At 36.5% G+C, this 21,494-nt stretch overlaps 1 protein-coding gene across 1 annotated transcript in view; it reads right to left on the bottom strand.

The window, feature by feature from the left end:
- Window positions 1-21,165, bottom strand: part of LOC134673182 (hemicentin-1-like) — a 246,486-nt gene extending 225,321 nt beyond the window's left edge. The window contains exons 1-2 of the mRNA XM_063531137.1: window positions 20,907-21,165; window positions 4,810-5,530 (exon numbers count right to left, since the gene is read on the bottom strand). Of these exons, the coding sequence (XP_063387207.1) occupies window positions 4,810-4,912 (103 nt within the window). The 5' untranslated portion in view covers window positions 4,913-5,530; window positions 20,907-21,165. The remainder of the gene's footprint in view (window positions 1-4,809; window positions 5,531-20,906) is intronic.
- Between the last annotated feature and the right edge of the window lie 329 nt (window positions 21,166-21,494).

Genomic DNA, 21,494 nt, shown 5'->3' with positions numbered 1-21,494 from the left:
TTTTCTGTCTCTTAAACTGAGACACTTCGTTTTAAATTAACTGAAGACATAAAGCGATAAAATCCTATTACGTACAGCCTACTTTACAGCCTCCGCTCCAGCGGCTACGTTTTACTAATTAATTGATATATCTTTCAAACTACAACTATATTTTGCGCTTTGCGGCCGCGATCACGGTTCAGTGAACTTAAAAATACACCCGCGAGTATTACGGTTGGTAGTTTACACTGAATTTACGATACAGTTCCAACTAATGTAATCAAACATTATTATTGCCGTATAAACTTTCTCTGGCGGGACTTGCAGGCAAATGCGACTCTATTGAATGATATTTAGAGACATGACCTTGACCATTTCATTTTGTGAAAACGATGATATCGACAGTGAGCCAACGTTCTTAATGTTGTTCATGAGACATCGTAAATTAGTAACATGGCGCATGGTTTTCATCACGACTTGGGCCATCGCATCGCGCCGCGTTGCTCTGGCGTCATGATGGCTCACCTAGGACACTTCCAACTTCCATATGTGGGTCAAACAGATCACTGTGTTACGTTCTTTCCTGTGGACATACACAAAGTTAAGGGCTATAAAGATTAATTTTCTTATTGAACCCTTATCCACGTAAAAAGGTCCTCCTTTTATTTACAGAACTATGATAAAATCATTACTTACGTGCCCACAAGCTGTTAACTATTGCCCACAGGAGAGAAAACTAGCGTGTTCGCGCGAACTGTACATTTTTCTCCCCTGTGGGCAATATTAAATATTACAATTTTCTGCTTGCATCAAACCTCCAAAAAAAACAGTTAGTAGGTAATATGTATCAAGTTCCAGTAAATACATTTTTAGAGTGCTATTAATTTTGATATTTTTTCCGAGCGGCTACCGTAACATCGGGGTACTTTGTCCCAAAATCAAGATACTTTTTACTTTTCGTTTGAGCACTTCAATTTTAATCGCATTATGACACTTTTATACTCATAGGTATTTAATTGTGAGTATAATCAACTCATGCACATACGTAATTCTTAATAAATCAACCTCTAAATATTTTTTAATTTTTCGCAAAGTTTGAGCCAAAGTTGCGCTTTCAAGCGGGTTTCTTTGGCCATCGATTTTTCATTGAGTACAACGTAACGGTTTGCAATAAAAGCGCAAAGAAAGCTGTTTAAATTTATTACACAATACACATGTATATCAAATAAGGACATAGTAGTAAGATTCATTTGTTTTTATTACACTAAAAAGGCAAACTAATCAACACAAAGTAATAAATTTTAATAAAAACTTTGCCAATACAATCAGAAAAACCTTCTAAACTTATCGATCATAATCATAATCATTAGAAATAGTTAACGTGTATAACTATAATTATCATATGAAAAATTAGTTTTCCTATAGAATTATTTTACTAGGTAGGCACCTAGTTAACAGTCGACTGTAACTAATCAGTCTTAAAAATTGATAATCATTTTATAAGATATTAAACTTATGCGGCAGATGTTCTTTATCTTTGTTTTCATTAATTCCATTACAATCTAGAGAATCTGTCTTTGAAACCTGAGCCTGTGGTTCATCCAGTGCTCCAGCACAGGACGAACCACTGGCTGCTGTTCCTGGGATCGCGATTTATAACCTGCGTCAATAGTAAATTGTCTTCTTAGTTAGCAGATTGATCTCGTGCCGTTATGAGAGCTTCAGTAGATGAAGCGAGACTATATCTGCGTCGCTGTTCTCTCTGAAGGAAATGTTTTCCCATGGGTCAAAGAAACCCGAAAACGATAGCCAAAGAATACTTTGATTTTCAATAACATATACTTCTCACAATAATGTCTTAAATTCTATGATTTATATCACATTAGGATCCTAGATACATATCTGTTACGATTAATAACAATCAAACACTTAAACTTATTTGCTTTCTTTGTTTCGAGAAAAAGTTTGCACATTATAGAATCGCGTAGTTTATAGGTAACAACTCGTGACCGAAATTATGAACTGACCAATCAGCGTTGTTAACGTGAAACTGTTTCTACCCACCGCCCCATACGGTCATCTATCGATGAATAGCGCGAAATACATCGATAGGTCCTGACGTGCAGCGTGACGGGAAGTTCAATCTTTTTTTCGTTTTGGGACAAAGTAACCCCCATGAGCTAAAGTACCCCGATGTTACGGTATATATTGTAATTTATTTTTAAAACATGAAAATAAAATTAATTCAGTTGTGCCTACACTAATTACTTTTAGAATACATATGTAGTCGTATGAAAAATACACGCTGTAATTAACTAACTTTTAAACATTAGGGACAGTGTTCAACATCATCATTTCATCCTTCATCCTTTGCTGAATATAGGCCACTTGCATGGATGCAGACAGGCCAAGCAAGCCATGCCTAGCATGAACGGTAAGCTCACAAGGACGCTCCTTCAACTAGGAAAGGTTCGACTGACTATGGTAACCAGTGTCATAACAGGTCATGGACTTTTTAACAAACATCTTTTTATAACAGGTGTCACAGACAGTCCCCTATGCCGTGGGTGCATGGAGAAAGAAGAAACAGCCTCTCACGTGGTGTTGGAATGCAGCGAATTGGCCCCATACAGGGCAAAACATCTCGGATCCCCGAGAGACCTCCCCGAGGTCCTACTCAACATCAAAGGTTTGATAGGATTCCTCTAAGTAAGACTAGTCCACACCCTATCACGCAAAATAGGCGCAAGACGTCGAGTTGCGGAAAATCGCCCGTACTACAATACAATACAATAGGCCACTTGCCGCGATCTTATCCAAAAGTGACCCACAAATCCCACAATTATCCGAATATCGTACACCTATCGATTAACAGTCACCGGGCGTTACCTTTATAAATATCTACCCGTACCAGAAATCACTGACATATATCTACGCTAACGTCTACGTGATTTTACTTTCTATACATCTCGCTCGCACTAATAAAATGTCAGTAGGAGTGAGATGCATAGAAAGTATGTTACGTTCGCTCTAGCGTTTATGTCATTGCCAAACTGTTGGTAGCCGCAAAGAAAAAACAAAGATTACAAAGTAAAAGCAAAAAGAATAGATAGTATAGAGGGGTCCTGTCATAGTAAATGTTGTAGTCACTGTAAAACTGCCATCCATCAACACACGACTACAACTCAAAATAAACACGTATAAAATTATCAAAAAAATGAATATATATGGATAAATTATTTTATTATTTTTATATCATTTTGACCCATGTTCATTCACTGATATGTACTTACTTACTTACTTACTTGGTTGGCGCGATGACCCAAAATGAGTCTTGGCCTCCAACACAAGAGCACGCCACTTTGATCGGTCAGGAGCGGTATCCCGCCAGCTTTCGCCGACTCCGAGCTCACGGAGATCTGCCTCCACTCTATCTGCCCAACGGTATTTAGGACGACCAACAGGACGGCGTCCATTTGGTCCATTCACTGATATGTAGTTATTAAAATTGTTAAATATGAAACGGTGTAGTTACGCCATCTAGCCAAGAATAGGCTAAAGGTGTGTGCACCATCTATTCGAGAATGACTTTTTCTTGATTTCCAATGCACGATTTTTTCTTAAACTTTATTCATCTTATACGAAGTTACATATATTATGTCTTTGGTAAAAGTAAAGTCGTCGTCCCCAATTGCCTCGTAATTCAGAACGCGATACACAAAAACAATTCGTCGTGTAAGGAATTACCTGCCGCTACTCAGTGGGTCAAGGCCCGACCCCTTATATTTCTAAGGGTTAAATTTATAGCCATAATATTTCTATTTTTATCGCTTTTTATTTACCTCGTTTCGACTTTACGAAACGATAATACAAGATTTGTCTATTTCAAAATGATCGAATGGTTGTTTGTATACAGGAGAAATTTGTGTTCATCACACAAATGAATGCCTTTACCGGGATTCGAACCCAGGACCATCAGCTTCACAGGCAGGGTCACTACCCACTAGGCCAGACCGGTCGTCCATAATTATATTTAAATTTAAATAATATATAACGGTAAACGTATTTACAGTGTTAAACTGGTGTATTAAAATTAGCATGTAAGTTTGATTACTTATTAGTATTGTAGTTGTAAAATTAAAACAATTCTAACTATTTAATCTCTGTAATTCAAAAAAGGATTGTAACCCGAATATTTTAACCTTTAAATTTTTAAATGACGCAATTTCTCACCTGTGTATTTGACCTAATTACATAAGTAGGTACTTTTAAGTAACCCTCACAAGTATTTAAGGCCCAATTAGGTTTTTGTAAAAGCAAATGATTAGGTTACACACAACGGGTAAGAGTGACCCTCTGTCCACATTGGCTACCACCCCCCTTGACTTTAGGTAATTGTGGGACGCTATGATAATACGCGTTGACCCATATGTACTGTCTTTGTCTGTTATAATCACAAGTTAACGTTCATATATTATGGTTATTTGCAAGAGGAAGGTCTACGACTAATATACTATACACTAACTAATTACTAGTCGCCGCATATTTCTAGAAGCCAATAATATTTATCCATCGAAAGATGTTCAATGTGAGTCATAAAGGTATAAGCACTCCCGCTCCTTGGGACTTTTTTAGCAGCAAGAGTACCTATTTTGTGAGTTTTTGCGGAGAAAGTGAGACGGTAAAGGATGTGTAGGGGCAAGACTGGCAAGAAAGGTTGCCTTACAATTCTTTTGCGCTTGTGGGCAGTTTGCAGCTTTGAATTATGCCCTTTTAGGTGATTTTTAACTACTTACTGGAATTAAACTAGCTTCATAAAAAAACACTTACCGAGATCCTCAGCATCCTCGCTCCACTCTCCCGTCCCGAGCACGAGCGCCGCCGACGCCACTATCAGCACCACGTGGCGGCACAACGTCCTCAAAACGCCCATCTTCACTGCACACACTAATCCGCCATCTTGTTTATCCTGGGCACGCGGCCATTTTGTTTTAGCGGCATTTTGTTTTATTTGTTCTTTTGTATCATTGGTACACTATCGTTTTTGGTACTATTTATAACAACACTTATACTCGTACTTATTATATACCTATTAAATTTTTAAATAATATCATTTATGTGCCCATCTGTTATTTTAACTGCATGTTTTAGACGCTGTTCTGTTCTGTCTTACACTATATGTTATGTACCTATTTTATTTACACACGAACTAACTAAAACATCTGGATTTCGCTTATCTCGGCAACTTTGCGATTAATTAACTTTTGTATTATACTCATGACTCATGACTAAACTCTTTTTTACTTAATTATTTTAAACATTAATTTCCAATCATACGCAGGCTTTTAATTAGTAACTAGATTAAACTTTAATTACCTAAATACTTCATGAACCACACCGGATTTTCTGTATCAAACTCGAGTATGTTAGAATAATATGTAATCTTCTTAACATTAAGTACCGCACAGTTTTGTATCACGCACAAGTCGTGCGGGACTCGGTTAATATCGCTTTGAATTATTCAGGAGTGTTTTACCCACGCCGTCGGCACCTGGAACAGAGGGAGGGCGTCATTTCTTTTCAAACACAAACGGGTACGACACACGGTTGGAATATAATAAACTCAAAATGGTGGAGGAAATTTGGGGCAATTATAAAGATCTTTATTTTGGCAAAAGTTGGAGTAACGGATAAAAGTAATTGGCATGTTATAAGTACATCATCATCATCATATATTTAAGAGTTATGGTAACATTCCATTTCTAACCGCAACTGCACTACCGGTACTGAACGCGTCATTGTCATTGTCAATTTCCATAGTAAAATGAACAATAGTGCAGCTGCCGTCGGAAATGGACTGTCACCTTTAGACTCTTTTCAATGGAGCGATTTCATGTATGACGGTCCTCTGCCTTCTCCTTGACATGTCATGTAACAGGGTGAAATTGCTATATTTGACCATACACTGAGGGGTGGATATGTAGGTCATACTGAACAACTTTTACTATGGAACCAACCCAGAAATCGGGAATAAAATCTGCCGTCTCATACATTTTGGTGAATCACATGACAATGTTTTCTATACGTAGGTACATATGTCTTTTATGTAAAAGCTTTACCTATCCTGTATTATATTTAAAAACAACAACAGTCTATTAATACTTAGCATTAGACGCATGATCGTAAATAAACGTAGGTATACTATTTTTTTAAATTACAAGGCAACGAACGGCAGTTTTATTATTCATAAAGCAATTCATTATGTACGGGAAGCAAGTATCTACATACCGGCGTATTCCAATTTTAAATTATAGATATGAATTCGATATGGATTAGAAATACTGATATGGATCAAAGTCATATCCTATAATTAAAATTAAATCATACTTATAATTAAATAGACGAATAAAATTCATATCAGACGAAACATGAAACACTTATTATTATTGCGGTGTTATGGGCCTTTAAGTGTCACATCGACGAAGCAGTGCTCTATTGTGACGGCCCTTTAAAGTTCATTACTAATGCCCGTTGAATCCAGAAAATTCCAGACTCTTTGGGCCGTAATGTTCAGTTCCTCATAGGGTTGCAATACTAGCCGTCCTAAGTAGATACTTCTTTTTGACATTAGTGGTCCACAGGAACGACGGTGATCCACGACGTTCTCCTGATAGCCTAGAAATGACGACTATGACGGGCAAAGTTGAGGGCCAGAGGACTCGCGGCAGACCACCCGCTAGATGGAGCGCACAAGTCACTACACCGCTGCATCTACATCTGCAGGAAGCCGTACATATGGCGAGTGACAGAAGCCTATGGAAGAGACTGGTCAGCAACATTAGGACATGATGTCACGATCCTCAGCATTGAGGGAACGACTGATGATGATGGTCCACAGGAATAGATATTGCAGTCTGAATGTATATTGCAGTCTCCTCTGACGCCTTGCAGAACCTGCACATCGCATCTTGTTTCTTTCCTAAGAGTGACACTGACATTCCATTTCCAACTGCAGCTGCAATACTGTTCATTTTACTATGGAAATTGACAATGACAGCGACGCGTTTCTATAGTAAAATGAACAGTATTGCAGCTGCAGTTGGAAATGGAATGTCACTTTAACCCCGTAAGGCCCAATGTGCATTACAAAGTACACTCTGTTTCAATCTAATTTGAACCTTTCCAAAACTACATAAAGTTGCATTTCTTTTGTTTCATTGTTTTCTAAAGCAAACGAAAGCATCCTAATCTACTGTACAACAAGGTTCTAATTAAAAATAGGGAAACTTTGTATGGTGGGCCTTATGAGGTTAAAACTCCTACACATAATTATTATATTTTGTCTGACCACATGTTCACTTGCAACTTAATTTTGGCATCTCAGGGTTTCGACCTGTTTACTTTTTGTTTTTAAATTTAGTTACCGTCGTCGTAGAAAAGCAACTTCTAATGTTAACGTATAATCTACTTAGGGTAGGACACAGACAAAACATCCTCCAGACTGAGCATAGTCGCGCTACCCCCTCTGCCACGCCTACGGTAATTTTACTCCATGTTCGAGTCGAAAGTGTCTTTGTGCGTCGCCCGTGTCTTTGAACGGACCAATCACGGCACGGGACTTCGCTCACCTCGTTCCGCGCACCCCCGCATTTTTGGCATCATAGGTTGCATGAAATAATAGCTCTAAACTCGGTCTAGAGGATTCCTAGTCTATAGGGTAAGACAACCAAAAGATCAATCTGTATTGTGAGTATCACAACCGACAGATAAAGCACTTCTGTCGAACTGAGTTCTCAAAGTGCATCGGATTTTATATATTAACGAAATTGAAACACTTCATTCAAATCAATACTTAGTACTCAGAGCATCAGTGCAGCCGGGACCTTTAGAATTTATTTAAAAGGGGAGTTTCTTGTGATAAAATGTAATAAAAGCTTTTAAGAAATGAATTCTTCATCAAAGGTAGTCTGAAGCTCACGTTCATGCACTTGACAAGACAACGCGTAGAGTATATTAGTGGTTTGACGACGTGGTATTTACATAAATAATATAATACACCAAGAGGGGGCGTAAAAACAGAAAAATTAGAATGGAACAAAACATATGGCGTGACGTGCGATACTTGCGACGGAAAATCTTCCGTCAAATCTTCGCCAAATCTGGCGATCACACGGGTTTTAAAATACAGTGTAAATGCTATAGAGAATTTTCGTTGTACATACCTTTTATAGAGAGAAATTAATAAACCAACCAACCAACTAGACCAACCAACCAACAAGACAACCAACAAACAAGACAACCAACCAACAAGACAGTAAATCAACTGGATCAAAGTAAAAATACAAATATCAATCATCAGAGCTGTCTCTCTAAGAATTAGAGGAACGAGAAGAAGGATAGAAAAATTTGGATCTGAAGACGGCTGTGGAATACCCATCCTTGAAGATTAGATTTCTCTTCTTTCTACCGCACAACTGTATTGAAATTAGCTTAAAATTGTATTATTTAACGTAATAAATGTGTTATCATAGAAAAGGAACATGAATTGATTCTTCTTCCAAATGTTAAACTGTTCCCTGCTTCAATTCAGCGAACGATAAAATAAAAAGAAGTTATTTGGTGAAAAGGTTAAGAAAACACGTCTTGTATTTTACCTTGAACGTTGGATGAAATAACTACGACCTATTATTTCAGAGGAATATACCTAACTGTGTAGGTAGATACGGTAGACATATGTCTTGTCTTTCCATTTAGGCTTATTAGGGTTCCGTACCTACCCAAAGGGTAAAAACGGGACCCTAAATATTAATAAGACTCCGCTGTCCGTCTGTCCGTCTGATTGTCACCAGGCTATAACTCATGAACCGTGATAGCTAGACTGTTGAATTTTCACAGATGATGTATTTCTGTTGCCGTTATAACAACAAATACTAGAAACAAAATAAAATAAATATTTAAGTGATGCTCCCATACAACAAACGTGATTTTTGCTGTTTTTTTTTGCATTAAGATGACAGTCCATTTCCAACGACAGCTGCAATACTGTTCATTTTACTATGGAAATTGACAATGACAGCGACGCGTTCAGTACCTACCGGTAGTGCAGCTGCGGTTAGAAATGGAATGTTACCATAATGATACGGAACCCTTCGCGTGAGTCCGATTCGCACTTGGCCGGTTTTTTCTATTCGTTCGTTTCCCTGAGCAATCTATCAAATAAGTTTACTGAAATAATAACTCCTGTTGTGGAAAAACCTGTACCTATTCCATTTTTGTTTTGTACTTAATGTAGTTTACCATGAATAAATGATTCTTGATTGTAAATAACTTTTTCTCTAGTTGTATTTGTACTATAATCATAAAATTACGTATTTTATTTTTATTTCTTGGTTTGTATATGTATATGTAAAAATAATGGATAAATCTAGTTAAACGTAGAAAAGGGAGCAATAAAAGATAGTAGGTATTTATAAGAATAATAGTAAATGAGCAATATACCTATGTTTATCAGTTCAAGTTAAGTTACCTACTGGGAGCCGGTATCGTCTTGGGTCGTCCCATTCGGTTTTCGTCAAGTTCTTAAATTAGTCCTATTCTGATTTCGTCACTCATTCTACATTGAAAGCTACCGACGATTGTGACGAATGTAGAATGAGTGACGAAAGCAGAATAGGACTAATTTAAGAGCTTGACGAAACACGAATGGGACGAACTAAGTCGATACCTGGGAGCCGATTTTTGACTTTCGATCGCACGATTTTGTCACACGAAAATCAGTGGTAAACGGCTAAATGCTAATTCTAGAAATACGAGCGATAGAAATTGGGTATCTAGTAAAAAAAAAAAAAAAAAATAAAGCGTTTATTCACAAGCTTACTTACATTTAGATACAATACATTCTTCTGCCAAACCACATAGCGGTTTGTTGGCCACATAGTGGTATTGACCACTCGTTTTCAATTCTATTAGTAGAATTTAAACGCTTATTAGTGGAGATATTATTGAACAAAATACTCGAAATCGAGAGTTGAAATTCAAAAATCGGTCCTCTGTGTTGATTTGGTTACCTTCCGACTGCATCATCAGATCAGCTTAGCAATGCACGCACGAGAACTTTCCAAAGTTGCGAAACTTTCCACATGAGAAATTCTCGGTAACTTCTGAGAATGTTCTCGAGAACGAGAATTTATTTATTTATCGTAGTTTATACCATGAATATTCACGATAGTTTAGGTGTAGTCCTTACCCCCAGAAAATTCCGACTTTTGGTCGTCCGTTTCCGGTCAGAAAAATGTATGACGGCCCGGCCAAACGGTCAGACTTAGGTGGGGGGTGCTCGACCAAATGTCATAGAGGGACCCTGGCAGTTTTTGACGCCGCCATTTTTTTTCAATATGGCCGACTTTTTTTTAACTTTTATAATTTTGTCCTGGCGCGCTGAAATTTTGGTCACGGAATCTCGGGGTCCCCTAGATACCTATGAAAAATATTTTTTTAGAAAAATGCTACAATTGCGGGAAAACTGGCCACTTTTATTTTGTATGGCAACTTTTAAACGGTGCGTGATAGGTGGGGGGTGCTCGACCAAATGTCATAGAGGGCCCCGAGACAAAACAAACTGCATTAAAAAAAAACAAAATGGCCGACTTTTTTTTTTAATTTTTTCAAGTTGGTCCGAGCGCGCTGAGATTTGGCATGGCGGGAGATAGAGGCCTCTAGATTCTAATGAAACAAAATAAAAATTTTGGAAAAAATTGTCGAAAGTCGAAATGTTCTCTGATATACAGTGAGAATTTAAGCAACTTATTGGTAAATTTATCACATCAACAAAATAGCTAACTGTAATAGACAATAATATATGCATAATAACATTTAGTTTTAAGTTATGCCTATTTAAACTTTATTTCAAGTATATTCTCTTGTTTAAACAATAATTTCCAAGTTGCAGGAATGTTCTGAGAACATTCTCGAGAACGTTTCCGCTTTTTGGGAATGTTCTGCAATTTGTACATCAGCTTGATGTTTACATTATAATCCCTGAAAACCAGCGCCGTGTCTTGCATACACTGCTTATGCTGAGCGGCATCCTATTTGGTGTACGTTTTTTTTGTACCTATTTCATTTGCTGTACCTATGTATGTTTTTTTACGCCAAATAAATATTTTCTATTCTATTCTAATTCTATTTGCATTGTCATAAAATAACGCAAACACTGCAAATTTCAACTGAATCAGTCAACAGAAGTTCAAATTTAAATTACAAGATTCGAAGCTCACATACATGCGTTGAAGTTGTTCTTTCTTTTTTAATACAATGCATTTATAATGTATTTCATTACGTTTTAGGGTTCCGTACTCAAAGGGTAAAAACGGGACCCTATTACTAAGACGCCACTGTCCGTCTGTCTGTCACCAGTACTTATCTCATGAACCGAGATAGATATTTCTGTTGCCGCTTTAACAACAAGTACGATAAAGTACGGAACCCTCGGTGGGGAGTCCGACTCGCACTTGTCCGGTCCGGTTTTTTTTACAACTGTCCTTAATTACTTAGTTAGTTACGATGTTTTTTTTACAAAAGTTGGAAATCACTAACCAGAAAGTTAAATGTTGAAAACTTCAACATTGCTCACAACTGATGCTTCACAACTTTGTGTTTGTTTTGACGATCGGTCTGGCCTAGTGGGTAGTGACCCTGCCTGTGAAGCCGATGGTCCTGGGTTCGAATCCCGGTAAGGGCATTTATTTGTGTGATGAGCACAGATATTTGTTCCTGAGTCATGGATGTTTTCTATGTATTTAAGTAAGTATTTGTATATTATATTTATCGTTGTCTGTGTATCCACAACACAAGCCTTCTTGAGCTTACCGTGGGACTTATGGCACGATTCGGGAAATGAATTAGAGATTAACTAGATACGATATAGTAAAGATATGTGACGTCCTACGGGTAAAGGTAGCTTATGGCGGTTGGCGCTTACGCTATTATTAACGTCGCTCCAATATTATTGCGGCGCTATACGACGTAAGTGCCAGCCGCCATAAAGTACCTTTTTTCGTGGAACGTCACCTAACTTCACTATTTCATATCTAGTGAACCTCTAATTAATTTCCCGAATCGAGCCGTTAGTCAATTTGTGTAAGAATGTCCTTATAATATTTATTTATTTATTTATTCAAGATATCACAGGTAAAATAATATACAGTGTGTTTTCTGTAACAGGAGCAATAAATTAAACTGTAGGCTGTACTCCTCAAACTGACCAACATTTGTTCAGCAACTTTTGAAAATAACTCATGGTTTGATTTTTATTACACTTTAAAGTTTATTCTAAGACGCAATGTATTGCAAATTTTGTCATGTTTACAGCGTGACCATGACAAGCAACGTCAAACACACTGATGTCAGCGTACATTGAAGGCAATATTTATTTTGTATGAAAAAGAGGAAGTCTAAAGGATTCATAATTTTTAAAAGTTGCTGAACAAATGTTGGTCAGTTTGAGGAGTACAGTCTTTAGTTTAATTTATTGCTCCTGTTACAGGAAGCACCCTGTATAAGTGTGTAGAAACATCTTCGTAAACAAAGGGAAATTCCTTTTTCCTGTTTCATTTTAGGAACATGTTTCACCGTTTCACATGTCATTCACGATTACCACGAGGAAGGAGTAAATCAATACGGACGTCACGTGTGTGCGTAATAAACAAACATTCTTGAGGATCCCTTTTACGTTACGTGGGCATCTGCCGAATCCTACACCAGAGCAGGTGACGATGACGCCGCAACAGAAAACTGCGTAACAAAAATGATTTTTTAGTTTTTTTTTATTTCTAGACGATATATAATGAGTTCTAGTCAAAACATATCACATATATTTATTTATTTATCATACAAAAAGTTAATGGTATATAAATAATCATACAAAAGTAACTTAAATATATCTAAATATTAAAATATTTTAATCTAAAAGACCTCCGCGGGCTGTACCGGGTGCAAAGGTGCCCATGATACTTGCCGCGTTACCACGTTGGATAGCGATGGCCAGCCTTTGCACCAGGTACGAACCCGCGCGAGCATCAGAGGTCCTCTCCTTGATTCTACCTCCCACCTCCCTTTTAGTATTTAAGATTTTATTATTGTATATATATGTTAGTATTTATGTATGTATAAACTCTTTATTGTACGAAACACAAATCACAAATAAAGTTAGTTAAAGTTAGTTTGTAAGGTATGTACCTATGGGCCTTAGTAGCCTGAAAATAAATGATTTGATTGATAGGTACTTTACTAGCCGGATTTCCGATTAACTTCAAAATAACGAAATTGTCTCAAGAATTTTTTTTTTAAATCATATTTGGTCTTATTTTATTACCTTTATTAACCGACGTTTCCACACACGCGTATTCGGGAAACGAGATAATCACAAGATCTAGAAACGATATAGATATCAACTAGATTTACATTAGATATCGACTAGATGTGACTTGGATATCTAAGTCATAACTTGTCGAAATCGTTCCAGAGGGCCTCCAGAATCGCGGAAACGTGAAATTTGACATATCTATCTTACAAATATCTTTAAATTATCTATATCGTAACTTGTTGAGGTCTAGTAGAGATCTAATAAAGGTATGCTCTACGATCACACTTTTGACGTTGGCGAAATGAATGAATGAATGAATGAATGAATGAATGAATGAATGAATGAATGAATGAATGAATGAATGAATGAATGAATGAATGAAATCGTTTATTCACAATGAACATATGGTAATATAAGATCTTAAATTACAAGCATTGCGTCCCATGATACATTCAGTCTAGGCAGACATGTGAAAACAGGAAGCCATTTTTTAAAGACGAAGGTATACTATACTAGCCTCCGCCTATGTCTTCTTCTGCGTAAGTCATGTATACTGCTTCACTCGTCCCACTTAGGACCCACGTACTGAACTGTCACCCATTTAAAGAAAGCATTTCGGTATAAGCATATATCGGCTGCTGTTCGGATTGTTCACATTTGTGGCAGCAATGCAATCTGCAGTAATTCTGATATAGTCTGAATCTGAACGGTACCTTTAGCTATACCTACAGGCTGACAAACAAACTTAAATCTCCAATCAAAACTAATAAGTTGCACCGCAAAATGTCATCCGTATAACGTCCGAATAACGTCATAAAATTATTACTTAAGCCCCTTTGCGAGTAAACCTGGACACAAGTTGGTCACTGAATATTTACTATGATATCGGATTTCCTTCGGGAGAACTATCGGTCACGAGAACACTCTTACTGCCGTATTCGAACTTCAAGATGTTCACAAGAGACGACACGTTCTAGATCCATTCTAGATACGTTATAGTTTAGATATCAGCTAGTTCTCTTTTGCAGCGCAATTCGGGCAACCAATGTCACTTTTACGTTAGATAGAATATGATATCTATTAGATGTGAATTGGATCTCTAAGTCATATCCTGTGGAAATCGTTCAAGAGTATATCCAGAATCGCGCAAATGTCAAATTAGACAGGTTAGATTTTAAACATATCGTTACCGTATCTTGGTGATGTCTATAAGATATCTAATAGATGTCTATTTCAAAATCCGAATCGGGCCCGTACTCATGAACACGTACCGATTTACTTATTGATGTGATTTAGAAACTCGTCGGCTTACGCAAACTTACGGCCCGATTCGAACTTTAACGGCGCGATTCGGAAAGTGAATTAGAGATTAACTAGATACGATATAGTAAAGATATGTGACGACCCACGCATAAAGGTACCTTATGGCGGTTGGCGCTTACGATTATTAACATCGCTCCAATATTATTGCGGCGCTATGCGACTTAAGCGCCAGCCGCCATAAGGTACCTTTTGCCGTGGAACAGCACATATCTTTACTATTTCATATATAGTGCATCTCTTATTCACTTCCCGAATCGAGTCGTAAGTTACGTCACATATTACGACTCGATACGATACGGCGTAATCTATGAAATGGGACCTTATTGTCGATTATAAGGATGTTCCGATATAAATACAATGCCGCGCGACGCTGTGCGGCGTAAGCGCCATCGACAATAAGGTCCCTTTTCGTAGATAATGCCCCATACAAATTAGATGTCAGTGCCAAAAGTGAGGTTTTTTTTAAGACTGCAAAAGGTACGTTATAGCGGCTGGCGCCGCGATTCGGGAAATGAATTAGAGAGTCACAAGATATGAAATAGTGAAGATATGTGACGTTCCACGAAAAAAGGTACCTTATGGCGGCTGGCGCTTACGTCGCATAGCGCCGCAATAATATTGGAGCGACGTTAATAATCGTAAGCGCCAACCGCCATAAGGTACCTTTATTCGTGGGACGTCACATATCTTTACTATATCGTATCTAGTTAATCTCTAATTCATTTCCAGAATCGCGCCGTCTGACACATCTAATTCATACCGTATCTAGCTGTAATATTTGACGTATCTTAAAGTTCAAATCGGGTCGTAACACTGGACCCGATTCAGATTATGAAATAGACATCTATTAGATATCTTTTAGAAATCACCAAGATACGATAACGATATGTTTAAGATCTAACCTGTCAAATTTGACATTTGGCAATTCTGGAGATACTCTTGAACGATTTCCTCAGGATACGACTTAGAGATCCAATTCACATCTAATAGCTATCTAACGTAAAAGTGACATTGGTTGCCCGAATTGCGCTGCAAAAGAGAACTAGTTGATATCTAAACTATAACGTATCTAGAATGGATCTAGTACGTGTCGTCTCTTGTGAATATCTTGAAGTTCGAATACGGTAGTCTGACACATCTAATTCATACCGTATCTAGCCGTAATATTTGACGTATCTTAAAGTTCGAATCGGATCGTAACTCTATTTTGACAAAATCCAAAAGGCTTTAACAAATATTCGGCATTATCAACAATTAAACGAGTAAACCAAATGTGTTATTTTGATGAATGTACAGTCACCTGCAATAAAATATTACACAACGAAGGCCGCAAAAATATCTGAGGGCCCGATTCGGATTTTGAAATAGACATCTATTAGACATCACCAAGATACGATAACGATATGTTTAAGATCTAACCTGTCAAATTTGACATTTGCGGGATTCTGGAGAAACTCTTGAACGATTTCCACAGGATATGACTTAGAGATCCAATTCACATCTAATAGAAATCTTACTCTATCTAACGTAAAAGTGACTTTGGTTGCCCGAATTGCGCTGCAAAAGAGAACTAGTTGATATCTAAACTATAACGTATCTAGTACGTGTCGTCTCTTGTGAATATCTTGAAGATCGAATACGGCAGTATGGCTCAGATCTGACCCACGCAAAAATTCTTTCTTTTGAATATCATTACAACGATATTTTCAACCGCTAATAATAGATATTTCCAAATATAATTAAAAAGAAGATTGATAAATACTCGACTTTTCCTTTTTCATTTTTTCGTCGTTTTCCTGAGCTAAAGACATTTCAATCGGCCCAAGGAAATTGTTTGATCTCGGGGGAAATTGTGTAAAAGGAATCGGTGATCATATTTATGAAAATAAATATTTGGGAACTGTTGTTATTACAGTCGATACTGCAGTAATAATGAAGTCATCATCATCATCATCATCTTTATAGCATTGTGATTAGTACCGTAAAACGGGGTGAGTAGGTTTCGCGGGGAGAGGTTGGTTATGAATGGCGAGAGAAGGTTTGAGAGGGGGGTGAGAAGGGATTTTAAGGCTACTGCTATAAAAATAATGTATTCCAATTTAAAATGGACCTATAGTATTACGCATAAAAAAATCGATCCAACAATCTTGCGAAATCACCTTTGTATGAAAACCCCTCTCGGCACTACGGGGTGAGGTGGGTTTTCCTCTGTATCATCGTTATAGTTATGAAATGGAACTACCCAAAATAAACTAAAAACTAAAATACAAATGTCCGGGACACTTATTATATACACCATTCAGTTTTCATATGTAAAAATAAAATGTTATCGTGGTTTGGATTTCAGTTTTGACCCTACTCACCCCATTTTACGGTAACTCGTCGTCTCAATTCAATTGTCTAACAAATTGTTACGGCGCTTACTCAATTTGTGACTTCTGTAACAGTAAGTGCTACATGTGTTCTACGGCGTAGCGTGTAAGTGCCAGCGCTACGAATATTCGTAGCGTTTGCTCGCTACCCGTTTGCACCAATATATTTCAGCAGCGAAATGCTCAAGTGATACCAAAATGATTTCAAACTGACGGCTCGATTCGGGAAATGAATTAGACATTCACTAGATATGAAATAGTAACCATATGTGACGTTCCAAGGCAAAAGGTACCTTATGGCCGCAGTAATATTGGAGCGACGTTAATAATAGCGTAAGCGCCAACCGCCATAGGGTACCTTTTGCCGTGGAACGTCACATATCGTTACTATTTCATATCTAGTGAATGTCTAATTCATTTACCGAATCGCACCGTGACTTCTTTGTGACTGCTCGATTCGAAATTTTAAGAGACGTCAGTTAGTAGCTCTAGAAACGATATGAATTAGATGTGCCAGTGTCAAAGGTGACGTTTTTGTTTGAAGAAATGTCACATTTAACTCTGACATATAATCCATATCTTTTCTAGACCTATTAATCGACGTATCTTAAAGTTCGAATCAGGCCGTAAGTTCCAATTATTGTCTAAGGACCGAAATTATTTGCAAACTCGGATAAAAATAAAGACAAAACAAGCTTAGTAGTTCCCACGCTATTATTAGACCATACAACATAAATATAGGCACATACATTCATACATAAACTGCTGTAATAAATAAATATTATAGGACATATTTACACAAATTAACTAAGCCCCACGGTAAGCCAATGAAAGCTTGTGTTGTAATCATAACCTTTTCTGTCGTCGGGAACGGAAACTATTATTAAAAAAAAACTCTTTAGCTGTACAGATATTCAGGTATACCTATAAAAACAAAACAATCCATTGAAAGTTTACTTCAAAAGAAATGCGGAAAAACTCAAGTCATTTACAATAAGCTGCAAACAAGTAAAAATCCGCAAAGGAAATAACAAAAAGCTAAGTGTGCAAGCGTAATTTACAAAAAAGCTTAAGCGACCTAAGTTCCAATTGAAGATACGACTTTTTGTGGTGACGCTACGTTTCGGCCTTGTGAACCAATTATTCTCCGCCTACACGGCGGTAAACATATCGGACATAACGTATCAAGGTACCTACTTATTAAATTAATTGAACAAAAGACAAAAGAGCTGGCAGCTTCGTCGCTCAAAGCATAAGCATTGCCATCGAGCGAGGAAATGCTGCCAGCATTCTTGGCAGAGAGCGTTTTTTTAGGTTTAGTTTTAGTTTTGTAGGTAGTTTTAATTTTAGGTTACTTTTTATTGTAAGTTTGGTGAAGTCAATGTATCTACTTATATTAATAAAAAGAAATAAATTAAAAACCAAATTAAACAATTTGACGTATTAAAATAAATCCTGGGCCCGATTCGGATTTTGAAATTGACATCTATTAGACAACTTTTAGACATCACCAAGATACGATAACGATATGTTTAAAATCTAACCTGTCAAATTTGACATTTGCGCGATTCTGGAGATACTCTTGAACGTATCTAACGTAAAAGTGACATTGGTTGCCCGAATTACGCTGCAAAAGAGAACTAGTTGATATCTAAACTGTAACGTATCTAGAATGGATCTAGTACGTGTCTCTTGAAGTTCGAATACGGCAGTATGTTATTATACAATTATCTATTATAATCCTGGTATTATACAATCAACTATTATAATGTTGTAAGAAAGTTTCTAGTTATAATTGCTTTATTAGTTGCAAAGTTAGATTATGTAAAAAAGAAAACATTTTCATTCATTTTATGTACGACTAGCATTTTTTTTATTATGTCGGTGACCGCCTGGTAATGGTTACCGTAGCCTATGGATGCCTTGAAATTCCGGGGTGTTACATGCGCATTGTCAACCCATTAACACGCTATTCACTCCTTTGAAGAACCCCATACTGTATAGTCCCTCCAGAACACATTGCGAAATGAAAATATAAAAAAGTTTTACAATTTTCCAAAACTTTTATTTTTCTGGTTAATAGGTATATAATTTTTATATCTAATCAGTTATATTTTAAAATGAAAAAAATACCTTATTTCTGATTCAAAAATAGACATATGAAAATGTATATCAACAGATTAATATTAAATCTATTTACATCGTTTGTTTATAAAAAAAAAAACATGCTAGTATATCTTAGTTTAACCCTCATTGACAATATATTATGGGCACTATATTTATGGTAAAAGACTGTTCTAAAATCTCATCACCTAAAGGAATATAATGTACATAATACCAAATAAAAAATAAGCAAAAAAACACCATAAAATGAAGTGATAATTTTTCAAATAAAATATTCTTAGATATCCATAATATTTTACTTTAGACCTTAACAAATATACATATTTGAAAACAAACGTAAATATTAGAGAGACTTGTAATATTACATTTAAGATTGTGTGTAATTTACAGAGAAACAGACAGGTGAAAGTATTTAGTTACGTTTTGCATCACAAAGTGATATTTATAACAATTATAACACAAGATGTGTCTTGTGTTATAATTGTTATAAATATCACTTTGTGATGTGTTAAATGACAATATCCTCAGATACATAAGTACGTCTCCAAAAAACAGCATAAATAGTTTTAAAACCCAAAAAAGTGTATCAGTAGGTAATAAATGTTACAAAATGTGACATTTATTACTGATACTGTGTGAAAGTTTATCAGTAATATTTGTTTTGTTGAAACCATGCTAAAAATAACATAATCTGCCGTAAAATATGTCTCACGAAAGTTTAATATCGATTATAATCTGCCGTATTCGAACTTCAAGATATTCACAACAGACGACACGTACTAGATCCATTCTAAATACGTTATAGTTTAGATATCAACTAGTTCTCTTTTGCAGCGCAATTTGGGCAACCAATGTCACTTTTACGTTAGATAGCGTAAGGTACCTATCTATTAGATGTGAATTGGATCTCTAAGTCATATCCTGATGAAATCGTTCAAGAGTATCTCCAGAATCGCGCAAATGTCAAATCTGACAGGTTAGATCTTAAGCATATCGTTTTCGTATCTTGGTGATGTCTAAAAGATATCTAATAGATATCTATTTCAAAATCCGAATCGGCCCCATAATATATTGTGCAATTATTGTTGTTGTGAATGGGCTAGTTACAATAAGTGCATTTTCACACGTCACAGCTAATAATTACTCGACCGTTCAGGTCAACGACTATTACGGTAACTGATAACTATATCCTTGTCATAACAATATTAATAAAGCGAGACAACTGTACTGTCGTCACATTTAACATTTAACCTCTTGTTTGGGATTGATAAGGATTACGAATTTCTGAACAAATATTTGGTTATCTTTTTGTATTTTTAACGATTATTTCTGCTCTATACAACACAACCTAGGATTTGACCACCACATATGAAAGGTTAAATTACTACATATAAAAATGAAAAAAACAAGGATTAAAACTGAAATTTAAATCTTTTATTTTTTGCCTCGAATTATAAAAAATAAAACGCTCTCTACTTTACTCAATTTTTTTTCATGAATTTATTGACGAGATCAAATTTTCATATTATATGTTGGACATTACAGGAATTATTTATATGACGATACCAACCAGCAAATAAACAAAATTATTCTTGAAGGTATTATGGACAAGGTTACATTTTTTTTATTATAAGAGATAATTCTATAACTTTCAAAATAAATAAAAAACGAATACTACTATTAGATTAAAAATAAAAACCTACTACGAGCGACAAACTTATAATAGGTAACCTTTTCATAATTACCTAAAAAAGTTTCCGTAACCAGAGCCACTTCAGTCCTCACACACACTAACAACTACAAATTACAGTTCTAAAAATAAAATTTAACTCTATGGAAGTTCGCCGTTGTTATATTACGTGTCGCGTCACGTGACGTACGTGAACCCTGTCGCGCGGCGCACGGCCCACTAAAGTCTAAACGTAGGCAGGGTTGCCTCGTACCTCAACCGCCTTCGCCCCGCTTCGCACCGTGTTACAGGTAGCTCCGTATTAATTACTCGGTTCCAAATTAGCGTATTGACCGCGCCGAGACGTGACAAAATGGCCCGTGACGTTTGATTCCTTTTTGATGCGTTGTCAATTAATCGATCGTGACGCTCTTTGTGTTTCCGCCTTCAATAAATTTTACAAGAAAGTTGGTCGTTTGGAATTATCGGGTGGAATAATTTGACTTGTTTTGAGTACTTATATAGCCCGTATCGTTGCTGTACAGAGTGTATCAGGATATCTGCTGGCAGACTTCCGATTTCAAATTCAAATACGGAAGACCAGCGCTGTAGCATATTATATGTTATAGCATATGCTGAGTGTTGTCCATTTGCAGCCTCTATA

The sequence above is a fragment of the Cydia fagiglandana genome, chromosome 18 (genome assembly GCF_963556715.1).
Source record: "Cydia fagiglandana chromosome 18, ilCydFagi1.1, whole genome shotgun sequence".
Taxonomy (NCBI): Eukaryota; Metazoa; Arthropoda; class Insecta; order Lepidoptera; family Tortricidae; genus Cydia; species Cydia fagiglandana.
The sequence above is the reverse complement of the archived record's forward strand: the minus strand, read 5'-3'. Positions and strand labels throughout refer to the sequence as shown.